This window comes from Suricata suricatta, chromosome 9, assembly GCF_006229205.1.
Source record: "Suricata suricatta isolate VVHF042 chromosome 9, meerkat_22Aug2017_6uvM2_HiC, whole genome shotgun sequence".
Lineage (NCBI taxonomy): Eukaryota > Metazoa > Chordata > Mammalia > Carnivora > Herpestidae > Suricata > Suricata suricatta.
The window spans coordinates 108441164-108455329 of NC_043708.1; the positions used below are offsets into that span (position 1 = coordinate 108441164).

Consider the following 14166-nt stretch of genomic DNA (forward strand, 5'->3'; position numbering starts at 1 on the left):
ACTGTTGAAGGAAAAGAGCAAAGATAATGTATTGCTTAGAAGAAATATACATTTTCATAAAACTTTTTTGAGAGAGAGCGCAGACATGTTTGAAAAGGGGAGATTCAGTGGGGGAGAGAATTTTAAGCAGGCTCCATACCTAGCATGGAACCAAATGTAGGGCTCCATCTCACGACTGTGAGATCATGACCTGAGCTGAAATCAAGAGTCAGACACTCAACCAACTGAGCCACCTAGATGCCCCTGTCAAACTTTTTTTTAAGAGCACAGTAATGGTAAACATAAAATTCTGTATAGCAGTCATCTGAGGGGAAGGAGGAAGGGAATGATCAGATAACATACAGGTGGCTCCAGCAATATTAATAATCTTCTGGTTCTGAACTTGTGGTAGATTCATTTTGATGGTATGCTTCCTGATGTATATGTGTGTTTTGTATATGTTCTCTTATAAAAACTGCTACATTAATGTATAAAGACTGAATAGGACTTTCCCATTAAACATGTGTATCAACCTTATTATGTACCATTTCAAATCCTCTCAGTCTTAACCTCTTATAGCAACTGCTGTTGCAAACAGTACTGTAACTACTTAACACATATTTAGTCCAGTTTCAAACTTTATGATACCATTTATAAAAGCTTCAAAGAAGAAAAACAAACCAGACCTGATTTTCTTCATAAGTTTGAAGCCATGTAAGTATTAGTAATAATTCTAACTATTCCTTCTATACCTCCTTGAAAATATAAACAAAACATACTTACTGTTGATTTTTTTCATTTAGAGTATTCATGCCCTGGAGATCAGAAAGAGGTGTTCTGGGATTTTTCCGGGTTATACCTAACATATAAAAAGCAAATATTTTCAAATCAATGCTAAAAGAAACTAAACAAACAACAATTTTTCTAAGGACAAATGAAAGTAATGTATTTCAATAGTAAATATTTGCTAAACATGTCAGAAATGATCAAAATAAGAATATGAACCAAGGCACATGATTGTTACTTACAAATCAAACCTTAATCAACAATGAACCCAAATAGGAAATTAAATAATAAATCTTTTTATTTCTTCTCTCATTTAGAATTATCAGAAAATCAAGGGTAACTGGGGCTGAAGGTTTAGAAATGTATATGCTCATTTATTTTAATATTCAAAAAATTCCTAATGATTCCTTTGCATCGTTTTTCAGCAGTAAATATATTGCTGACATAGAACTTAAATTTTAGAGATCAAATAATCTTATGTCTAGACACTGAGAATCAAAAACTGTAAATTCCTTCCTTTACCAATATTTTTAAAGTTATAATTTACTTTAAATCATATGATAAACACTAAAGCTCTATACACATAAGGCCATGAATTTTCAACACACTTTTAATATAGGTAAAATACAATGGAAAGGAAGTAAAAGTATCTATTCAAGATAACAATCTTATATGTAGAAAATCCTAAGTAACAAACAATTATTAGGATGAATTAAAGAGTTCAAAACAATTATATAATATCAATATTTAAAAATCAGTTGTATTTCTATACAATAGTAATAAACAATCAGAAAATAAAATTAAGAAACAATTCCATTAATAACATCAAAATTTAAAAAAAGAATAAACTTTAAAAAGTATAAAATATTTACACTGAAAACTACAAAACATGAAGAGAACATTAAAAGAAAACCTAAATAAATGGAGTTCCATTCATACTCATGGGTGTGAAAATTTAATACTACTAAGAAATGTTCCCAAATTTTATCTGCAATGTTCCCTAAATTTATCTTCAAATTGATGCAATCTCTATTAAAATTCTGGTAGCATTTTTTTGAAGAAATGAATAAACTGACCCTAAAATTAATATGGAAAGGCAAAGATCCCAGAATACCAGAACAATGCTGAAAAGAAGAACATGGTTGGAGGACTCACACTTCCTGAATTCAAAACTTACTACAAAGACAGTAAGTGAGACACCATGAAACTAACATAAAGGAAGACAGATAAATCAATGGGAAAGAAACTGAGAATACAGATCAGACCTCTACATTTATGATCTATTCAATTTTGACAAAGGTGTCAAGATAATTCGATGGGAAAAGAATAATCTTTTCAGTACATGGTTCTAGGAAAACCAGATATCCTCATGCAAAAAATAAAGTTGGGTCCAAAAACCAAAATATAAGTCCTGAAATTATAAAACTCTTGAAAGAATATAGAAGTAAATCTTTCTGACACTGAACTAGGAAATAAAATTACTTAGATATATCACCAAAAGCATAAGCAACAACAACAAAAAGGATAAACTGGACATCATCAAAACGTAAAATCATTATGCTTCAAAAGGATCCCATATCAAGAAAGTAAAAAGACAACCAACAGAATGGTAGAAAATGTCTGTAAATCAAATATCTGGTAAGGATTTAATCCAGAAAATAAAAAGAACTCTTAAAACTGAACAATAAAAAGACAATCCAGTTTAAAAATGGACAAAGTAGGGAGGTGAGGGGGGTTCCTGCTGCTGAACTTTGGGTGGAAATAAGTGGGGCCTGCTGGGAACAGGGCTCCTGAAACAACAAGTATGTCTGGAAGGCTGTGGTCCAAAGCCATTTTTGCTGGCTATAAGCAGGGTCTTCAGAACCAGAGGGAGCACACAGCCCTTCTTAAAATTGAAGATGTTTATGCCCGAGATGAAACTGAGTTCTATCTAGGTAAGAGATGTACTTATGTGTACAAAGCAAAAAACAACACAGTGACTCCTGGTGGCAAACCAAACAAAACCAGAGTAATCTGGGGAAAAGTAACTTGTGCTCATGGAAACAGTGGCATGGTTCGTGCCAAATTCCAAAGCAACCTTCCTGCTAAAGCCATTGGCCACAGAATCCGTGTGATGCTGTACCCTTCAAGGATTTAAACTAACTGAAAAGTAAATAAATAAAGGTGTAGATTTGTTCTCTTGTAAAAAAAAAAAAAAAAGGACAAAGTATATGAAAAAATATTTTTTTCCAAAGAAGACATGCAAATGGCTAATAAGTAATAAGTAAAAATGAAATGATGCTGAACATCATTAATAATCAGAGAAATGAAAATCAAAGCTACAATGAGATACCACTTCACACCCAGCAGGATGGCTATAATCAAAAAGACAGACAGTAAGTGCTCCCAAGGATATTAAAAAACTGGAACTTTATAAACACTGTTGAAATTTCATTTTCATATAGACACCTTGGAAAACACTCTAGCAGTTAGTCAAAAAAATAAACATAAGATTATCATATGACCCAGCAATTCTACTCCTAAGTAAATCCCCAGGAGAATTTCCAATAAACTATTACTGGAAATATATCCTGAGATCAACAAATTCAATTAGAACTTTAAATGACTATTTTCTTATATATTTGAATTCATTGTTTTTGTTTTATTTAATCAGTTGTTTAGTTATAGGCACCAATTATCCCTATGACAAATTCTCCCTTTCTACCCTCCATATTTATTGTTTTCTTTTATGTATTGAAACATAATCATCTCAGAACTTTCTTCAATATAAGTAATTCAGTTTTCAGCTATTTTCCACTATTTTTTGAACTCAAACAGATTTAGCTTTATGCCTCTGTGTGCTTTAGTATTTCAATACCTATTTTCAGTATCATTCTGATTATTTTATACTCTTAAATCTGTGCTACTGCTTTATTGGTTTCATGTTAAATTCTTCTAAACTATAAAATACTCACAAGAAATTTTCTTCTCTTTCTTAGAGTACCTTTCTTGTAAACACAATAGGGCATTTCTTTGAGGGTGGATCTTTCTGCATATTAACTGACTTTATTATTTCCCTGTGTATGATTTTTTTTTATTTATTTATTTTTGATACAGAGAGAGACAGAGCATGAGAGGGGGAGGGGCAGAGAGAGAAGGAGACACAGAACCAGAAGCAGGCTCCAGGCTCTGAGCTGGCTGTCAGCACAGAGCCTGACGTGGGGCTCAAACCCACGAATGTGAGATCTGACCTGAGCCGAAGTTGGATGCCCAACCGACTGAGCCACCCAGGTGCCCCTATTTTTCAACATCATAGTTTAACATTAAAAGGAATAATACACTGAACACTGGCAAGTGATCACTCAGATCAGAAAATGAAGGCCTGTGCACCTCTCTCCTGATCCCATCCCAACAGCTTCAGGTTCCACTATCGCCTACTTGTTAGGATTAGCACAAAAAAACCCATAACTATCACAATATTCAATAACTTAAAGTTGAAGATTGTCTTATGAGTTAATAGCAAATCTCAAGGGACAACTGGGAACTGTAAAAAGGAACCAAATGGAGAGTCTGCAACTAAAAACAAAAAATTCACTCTATGGGTTTAAGAGAGGACTTTAACAAGACAATGAACTGAAATTGCTAAAATTATCCAACCTGAAGAATTAAAGATAAAAGAAAAATGAACAGAGTATGGGGAGTCTGAGACAGCATCAAATGTTGTAAAAACATGTAACTGATATCCAGAAAGAAAAGAAACTGTAGCAGAAAAAATTTTAGAATATTAGCCAAAATTTTCCTAAGTCTGATGAAAAACAATTAAAGAACATGTACACAGTAAACCCTAAATGGGAAAAATATAAATCTTATCTAGGAACATCACAAATTACTGAAAACCACAAAAGAAAGAGAAAATGTCAAGCATCCAGAGGAAAAAAGGTACATTAGATATGAAAGAATGATAATAGAATGACATCTGAATTGGTCATCACAAATAATGTATGACAAGGCAAAAATGAAGTATCTTTTTTTAATGTTTATTTTTTACAAGAGAGAGAGAGTGTGAGCAAGGGAGGGGCAGAGAGAGAGAGAAGGAGACGGAATCTGAAGCAGGGTCCAGGCTCTTAGCTGTAAGCACAGAGTCCAACATGGGGCTCAAACCCACAAACTGTGAGATCATGACCTGAGCCACAGTGAGATACTTAATTGACTGAGCCACCCAGGCTCCCCAAAAATGAAGTATCTTTAAAGTACCAAAAGAGTGATCATTCTTAATGACATCAAACATGTCTACTTTATGACACAGTCACAACCCTAAGTTTCATTCTTAGGAATGAAACCATATGAACACAAAATGACTTTAATATTTACAGCAGGGTTCCTCACAATAAATAGTTCAAAATAGTAATATAACCCTAATATTCATCAAGAAACAAATGATAAACACAAAGCTGTAAATATAATTGTTTATACCTATATAATAACCCAACACAACAAATTACTTATATATGAAACAACACAGATGAATGTTTATCATTATGTTGCATAACAGATTCAGAACACAAAAGAATACAATTATTCCATTTCTATAAATTTTTAAAATAGCAAAACTAATTTATAGTAACAGAAATCTTTTTTTAAATAGAAACAGAAATCTTTTTAATAGTAGTTTATTGTCAAATTGGTTTCCATACAACACCCAGTGCTTTTTCCCACAAGTGCCCCCGCTCCATGACCATAACCCCCTTCTCCCCTCTCCCTCCCGCCTCAGCCCTCAGTTCGTTTTCAGTATTCAATAGTCTCTCATGATCTGTGTCCTTCTTTCTCCCCAGCTCTCTTTCGCCCTTCCCCTCCCTATGGTCCTCTCTTACGTTTCTCCTGTTAGACCTATGAGTGCAAACAAATGGTATCTGTCCTTCTCTGCCTGACTTATTTCACTCAGCAGGACACCCTCGAGGTCCATCCACTTTGCTACAAATGGCCAGATTTCATTCTTCCTCACTGCCATATAGTACCCCCATCGTGTATATATACCACATCTTCTTGATCCACTCATCAGGTCATGGACATTTAGTCTCTTTCCATGATTTGGCTATTGTTGACAGTGCTGCTGTGAACATTGGGGTACATGTGCTCCTATGCATCAGCCCTTCTGTATCCTTTGGGTAAATCCCTACCAGTGCTATTGCTGGGTCATAGGGGAGTTCTATTGATAGTTTTTTGAGGAACCTCCATACTGAGAAACAGAAATCTTAACATGAGTTGCCTAAAGATGGTGGGAAGATGTACAAGAGAGCAAGAACAAATTTTCTGATACAACTTTATTCCAGTATTTTCATTTTGAATCTTTTTGTGTTCACGTTTTAGGTTTTTCTTGTATAAATATCTTACAGTTAATTTTTTTCTTTATAAATGTTTATTTTTTGAGAGAGAGAGAGAGAGAGAGAGACAGGTAGACAGACAGACAGACAGACAGACAGACATAGGATCCAAAGCAGGCTCTATGCTGACAGCAGATGCAGGGCTCAAACTCACTAACTCTAAGATCACAACCTGAGCCAAAGTCCAATACTTAACTGACTCCAAGGTTTCTTTTCCTTAACTGCATCATCTGTTTCTTAACTATTTAGTTTGGTCCAACATAATATTACTGTCATTTCTAATTTTTCTGACTTATTTTATGCCTTTTACTCCCTAATTATTATACGCTTCTGTCTAGACTTCTACTGAATTATTTTCTTTATATTGTGATTTCTTTTGTTTTGGAAGTTGTAAATACTCTCTTCTTTGATTATCTTTGAATTTTTAACATATCCATGAATTCTAAACTAAATTCTTTCTTCCTTTTTTCTAAAGAGTACAAACTTTTTTTTTAAATATTTAACTTATTTTTGAGAAAGTGCAAGTGAGAGAGGGGCAGAGAGAAGGGGACAGAGGCTCCATACTGGGCTCTGCACTGATACGCTTATAGCAGGGGGCCAGATGTGGGGCTCCAACTCATAAACCCTGAGGTCATAACTTGAGTTGAAGTCTGACGCTCAACTGACTGAACCACCCAGTGCCCCTTAAAGAGTATAAGAATTTTTGAAAGCTTTGATTCTATCCCTTTCCCATGTCGATATTACCCAGTACTTATTTTCACCCTGTTTTCTTCCCATTAATCAAGAAATTAAGCTTTACTACTCAGTTTCACAAAGTAATTGCTTCAATTTATGCACATATTTAACATTTCTTTATCAGATCTTAAAACCTGAGGTCAGGTTTTGTCTTTCTCAACTAAATTTTTTAATGAGTTCTACCAGTGTAGGTCTGTTCAGATGACTACCTAACTTTATTTACTGCAATTGTTTATCTTTGTCTGGTATATCTTTGTCCACCCTATGTTCATCATTTTAAGAATTTTGTAGATATTAAATTGAACCTCTCAAAAATTCATATTGAGAATTTAACTGATGAGGTTCAACTATTTTTATTAATTATAAATAGCAGTACTTGTTTCTTGTATTTTATTTCATATTTTTCATTTATTTCACTCTTAAACTCATTTTTTCCTTTCTTAGTTTTCATTTGTTAAAGGGTTCTTAAGCTACTTTAAAAGATAAAGTTGTTCCTATTTTATTATTATTGTAGTTGCCTATAAGGCACACATTCATGTTTATTTACCCATACTGATTTACTAACTTTGATAAATATCCATATTCTACCAAGTCAAGGGAAAGACAGCTTCCTGACTTCCCGGCAAGCTTCACCAAAATAATACTCTAGCACTTTCTGCATGTTTCTATAATTTTCAAACAGGAATTCTGATCACATACCACTTTTTAATTTTTTTATATTCTTAATTCCATGTAAAATAGTCTTTTCCATATATTTGTGACTTTTGTCAAGCTTCATGATACATGATCTTTATTGTGGTAAAATTTACACATAGAATCCATGCATTTTAAGTATATGGTTGTGTAAGTTTAGATAACTACCACCAAAAGAAGATACAGAGTATTTGCATCATCGTCCAAAAGTTCTCTCATACCCTTTCTTGGACAACCCCTACATGCTCTACTAGATCAAGACAACCACTATCCATATAGTGCTGGTCTGCATAATCTAGAATTTGATATAATTGGAACATAACCTCTTTTGTGTAAGGATTAATTCAGCATAATACTTCAATAATTGATTTATAAAAGTATTTCCATAAACATACATTTTCATTTCTCTCATGTAAATATCAGGGATCAGTATTAATGGAACACAGTTCATTCAAAACAGTTTCCCAAAATAATACTATTTTACATTGCAGTAGAGTACATAAGCACTCCAATTGCTCCACATCTTCATCATCAGTTAGTACTGTCAACTCCTTAAAGTTTAACCATGATACAGGGTCTAAGTATGACATCACTGTGATTATAATTTGCATTTCCCTAATGACTAATAAAACCTATAATCTTTAATTTGCCTAAGGATCATTCACAGATCTTCTTTTTTCAAAGCACATGTTAAAATCTTTAGGCTATTTTTAACTGAACTGTTGATCCTATTAACTATAGGGGTTTGGAAAATCTTGTTTTCAAATCCATTATCAGTTATCAGTATTATAAATTATTACATAAATATTGTTTCCCAGAGTGTGGTATGTTTTTAGTTTTCTTAGATCTTTTTCAAAGAAGAAATTTTCAATTTTGGTGAATTCCATTTTATCCCTCCCCCTCCTTTTTTGTTAAACAGTTCATGTTCTCACGTCCTATCTAAGAAATCTTTGCCTGTCCCATGATTGCAAAGATTTTCCTCTCAGGACTTCCTTAGTAGTTTTCCTACTTATGAAAAGATGTATGGCCCAATCTTATGTATAATATTAGGTAAAACTCAAAGTCCTCTTGTTACATACAGATACCCAGTTGTACCAATGTCATTTACTTAAAAGACTATACTCAACCCCACTGGAGTTATCTCAGCATCTTTGTGGAAAATCAACTGACGTCTATATGTAGATCTTTTCCTGGATTTTTAGTTGGTTGTAGTAATCTTTTGATCTTTAGAATAAGAGAACAATGTCCTGATTATTTTAGTCTTGAAATCATACAGTATAAGTCCTCCAACTTTACTGCTCTTTTTCAAAACTCTTGTCATCCTAGGTATTCTATATTTCTATATACATCTTAGTTATCAGCTTGTGAATTTCTACCAAAAAGTCTGCTGTAATATTCACTGGAATTGTATTCAAATTATTGATCTATCTGGGAAAGAACTGACATCTCAACAACAGATACATCTCAACAACAACAGATGTATCTCAAAAAATATATATAAATAAAAAGAAAATGAAGAAGAAAAATATGTATCTCCATTTATTTAGGTATTTTTCAATGTCTCTTGATTGTATATAGGTCTAACATGTATTTCACTAAAGTTATCCCTATATATTTCATGATTTGGTATTTTATTACCCATTGCATATTGAAACACTTAAAAACCTAGCACTTTAAAATAATGGTTATCATAATCACAGAGTTTCTAGAGAGACAGGTTTCAAGAGCTGCTTAGCTGGGTAATTCCAACAGCGTTTCTCATGAGGTTGTATTCAACCTGTTGGTCAAGGCTGTGATCATATCAAAACTAGAATGGAACTGGGGAGGAGTTAAGATGGCAGAGAAGCGCAGGAAGCCTGGGTATTGCTCATCCCTCAAACACACCTGTACTGAGGTCAGAGTACTTGGAACACCTAGGAAATATATCTGCAGAGAGGCAGAAGGATTTCCACGGTTAGAGAGAGAAAGCTTGGCATATGCGAAGGGTATGGATCTTTTGCAGCTAAAATCCTGAGGTTTTCGAAGTGCATGACTTTCACCAGAATAGAGCCATGGGGCACACTCCTGGGGAGGAGGGAGCTGGCCTCGGAGTCCTTAGCATGGTGTAGCAATCTCTGAGGAGCAATTAGAAAGACCAGTCCCCTTCTTGGAGTACTTTTGAAAGAGGTTTTATTGTCTCCCTAAGGACAAAAGACCTGCAAGTGCCAGCCAGAAGCCTTTCATTATCAGGGTAAGGAGGCTCTACTCCAGAGGAGGAGAGAGGATCTGTGCCATGCCAGGCCTTTAAGACTTTGGGTTTTGAAGCCCAGCCGTGCCCCAAGCGCCAGGCTCTTTAAGACTTAGGGTTCTGAATCCCAGCAGTGCACCAAAGAAAAAACGCAAGAGAGTTTTGGCAAGGGGTGAGCTGGCTTCCCTCACTAATCCTTGAGGGCTGTCTGAACAATGGGGGCTGAGATTCCCAGTTAAAGGATGAGAGATTGGAGTGGTGCCATTTTTCCCCAACACCAACAGGAGGGACTTCGGAGAGCAACATAAGACACCCAGGAGGCAAGCAAGACCCACTTACACCAAACCTGCCCCTCAGTGCCTGGCAACTGCTTATTTACTGAAACAAGACTGACACTGAGACAACACAGCAGGCCTCTCCTCCAGACAAGCATAGCCACCACCCTCCAGGCACCAAGACATAACTAATTTTTTTTCTTTCCTTTTTAACAGGTTCTTCTTTACTTCTTTTGAAATCAGGCTCATAGTTCCTGATTTATTTTTTGTCATTTCCTTTCATCTTTTTTTTTAATCAGGCTTTTTTATTCCTTTCTTTTTTCTTCTTTTCCCTCTTCTGCTTTTTATCTTCTCTTTTTTCCCCCTTTGTTTTTCCTTAGAATCAGCAGGACAGTTTTTTTATTCTCTGTTTGGTTTTTTTCTGTTCCTGTTCTTTTTTCTCTTTTTCTAGGATAAGACCCCTACCCCTTTTGTTCCAGGATTACTTGAACAAACAAATCAAGGCATACATAGTTAAAGGTCCAAACACTCTACCACTGCAAGCAAGGAGGAGCTCTACAGAGGACTGATTAGTGGGAAAAAGCAGCCAAAACACAAGAGAGTGAACACAGCATACACCAAAAACTTCCTAGAGTGCCAGGCTGTAAACAATGTTAAAAAATATTTTAAATGTTTGCTTATTTTTTGAGACAGACAGTATGTGAGCAGGGCAGGGGCAAACACAGAGGGAGATAAAGAATCTGAAGCAGGTTCCAGGCTCTGAGCTATCAGCACAGACCCCGATGCAGAGCTCAAACCCACAAACCGTGAAATCATGACTTTTTAAAAAATATTTATTTATTTTTGAGAGAGAGAGAGCAGGGGAGGGGCAGAGAGGGGGAGGCACAGAATCTGAAGCAGGCACCAGGCTCCAAGCTGTCAGCAGAGAGCCTGATGCAGGGCTTGAACTCACAAGCTGTGAGATCACGACCTGCCCTGAAGTTCGGACACCCAACCAACGGAGCCACGCAGGTGCCCCGAGATAATGACTTTAGCTGAAGTCAGATGCTTAACCAACTGAGCCAGCCAGGCACCTCTTAGGCCCTGAACAATGTATGGACTCCTTTTTAATACAGTAGTACTCTTAAGTGCAAGAAACAAAACAAGCTTTTAAAACACAGAAACTCAGGGGTGCCTGGGTGGCTCAGTCAGTTAAGCGTCCTACTCCGGCTCAGGTCATGATCTCACAGTTTGTGGGTTCAAGCCCCGCATTGGGCTCTGTGCTGACAACTAGCTCAGAGCCTGAAGCCTGTCTTCAGATTCTGTGTCTCCCTCTCTTGCTGGCCCTCCCCTGGCTCATGCTGTCTCTCTCTCTCAAAAATAAATAATTTTTTAAAAAAGAACATTAAAAACTTTTAAAAATAAAAATAAGACACAGAAACTTAGCCAACAGGGATGTCCACTCTCACCACTGCTGTTCAACATAGTACTGGGAAGTCCTAGCCTCAGCAATCAGATAACAAAATGAGATAAAAGGCATATAAACTGGCAAAGAAGTCCAACTTTTACTCTTCACAGATGACAGGGTACTAGATGGAAAATCTGAAAGACTCCACCAAAAAGCTGCTAGAATGATTCAACAAATCAGCAAAACTGCAGGATATAAAGTCAATGTACAGTTGCATTTCTATACACCAATAATGAAGCAGGAGAAAGAGAAATCAAGGAATCAATTGCACCAAAAATCATGACACCTAGGAATAAACCTAACCAAAGAGGTAAAAGATGTGTACACTGTAAATTGTAGAAAGCTTATGAAATAAACTCATCAGACTGAAAACTTATGAAATAAAGACACAAAGAAATGAGAAAACATTCCATGCTCATGGAATGGAAGAACAAATATTGTTAAAATGTCAATACTACCCAAAACAATCTACACATTCAATGCAATCTCTATCAAAATAGCACCAGCATACTTCACAGAGCTAAAACAAACAATTCTAAAATCTGTATGGAACCACAAAAGACCCCAAATAGCCAATGGAATACTACATGGCAATAAGAAAGAATGAAATCTGGCCATTTGTAACAATGTGGGTAGAACTTGAGGGTGTTATGCTAAGTGAAATAAGTCAGGGAGAGAAAGACAGATACCCTATGTTTTCACTCATATGTGGATCAGGAGAAACTTAACAGAGGACCATGGAGGAGGGGGAGGGGAAAATAGTTGAGAGGGAAGGAAGCAAACCATAACAGACTCTTAAATACTAAGAACAAACTGAGGGTTAATGGGGGGTAGGGAAGAAAGGAAAATGGGTGATGGGCATGGAGGAGGGCACTTGTTGGGATGAGCACTAGGTATTATATGGAAACCAAATTGACACGAAACTATATTTTAAAAAAAAAAAGAAAAGAAAAAAGAAAACCGGAGCTGAATGCATCACAATCCCAGACTTCAGGATGTGTTACAAAGCTGCAATAACCAAGACTGGACAGTACTAGCAGAAAAACAGACATACAGATCAATGGAACAGAATAGAGAACCCAGAAATGGAGCAACAAATGTATGGCAAATTAATCTTTGACAAACCAGGAAAGAGTTTCCAATGGAAAAAATGTCTCTTCAGCAAATGGTGCTGGGAAAACTGAAAAACAACATGTAGAAGAATGAAACTGAACCACTTTCTTATACCACACACAAAAATAAATTAAAAATGGATGAACGACCTCAATGTGAAACAGGAAACCATCAAAATCCTAGAGGAGAAAACAGGCAACAACTTCTTTGACCTTGGGTGCAGCAACTTCTTACATGTCTCATTAGGCAAGAAAACAAAAGCAAAAATGAACTACAGAGACTTCATCAACATAAAAAGCTTCTCTACAGCAAAGGAAACAACCAACAAAACGAAAAGGCAATTGACGGAATGGGAGAAGATATTTGCAAATGACATATCTGATAAAGGGTTACTTTCCAAAATCTATAAAGAGCTATCAAACTCAACACCCAATAAACAAATTAGCCAGTTACAAGATGGGCAAAAGACATGATTAGACATTTATCTAAGAAGACATCAGATGCCTAACAGACACATGAAAAAATGCTCAACATCACTCATCATCAGGGAAATACAAATCAAAATCACAATGAGATATACCATATCACACCTGTCAGAATAGCTAAAATTAACAATTCAGGCAACAATAGATATTGGCAAGGATGCAGAGAAAGGGGAACCCTTTTACACTGTTGGTGGGAATGCAAACTGGTGAAGCCACTCTAGAAAACAGTATGGAGATTTCTCAAAAAGTTAAAAACAGAACTACCCCGCAACCCAGCAATTACACTACTATAGGTATTTATCCAAAATATACAAAAATGCTGATTTGAAGGGGCACATGTACCCCCAATGTTTATAGCAGTGCTATCAATAATAGCCAAATTATGGAAAGAGACTACCAAATGTCTATTGACTAATGAATGGATAAAGAAGATGTGATATAAATATACAATAGAATACTACTCGGTGAGAAAAAGAAACTTTGCCATTAGGAACAAGGTGTGTATTATGCTAAGCAAAATAAGTCAGAGAAAGACAAATATAATATCCCTCCTATGTGGAAATTAAGAAATAACAGATGTATATAAGGGAAGGGAAGGAAAAGTCAGATAAAGACAGAGAGGGAGGCAAACCATAAGAGCTTCTTAAATACAGAGAACAAACTGGGGGTTGCTAGAGGGGAGGTAGATGGGCAATGGGGTAAATGGTGGTGGGCATGAAGGAGGACACTTGTTGGGATGAGCACTTGGTTTTATACGTTAGTGATGAATCACTGGGTTTTACTCCTAAAACCAATACTATATATACTATACTACCTTGAATCAAAAAAAAAAAGACTGGAATTGTAATTGAAGGATTTGCTTCCAAGTTCACTCACGTCGTTAGTAGTAAAGATCAGTTTCTCACTAACTGTTGACTAGTGGCTTCACTGGGATTCTCAACAGGGCTACTCACAAATGACGGCTTGCTTCTTCCTCCTAGAGACCATGATCTGAGATAGAGCTACCAAATGAGAAATTACCTAAGACAGAAACTGCAGTTTTTCTTAACTTAATTTCAGAATTGAT

General features: G+C 35.8%; 1 protein-coding gene and 1 pseudogene across 1 annotated transcript in view; one reads left to right on the forward strand and one right to left on the reverse strand.

Annotated features, from left to right (window-relative positions):
- MYO9A (myosin IXA) overlaps positions 1–14166 on the reverse strand; it is a 269955-nt gene that overhangs the window by 140353 nt on the left and 115436 nt on the right. Inside the window, exon 15 of the mRNA XM_029952268.1 lies at positions 763–838. Coding sequence (XP_029808128.1) covers positions 763–838 — 76 coding nt within the window. The remainder of the gene's footprint in view (positions 1–762; positions 839–14166) is intronic.
- Positions 2537–2940, forward strand: LOC115301025 (annotated as a pseudogene).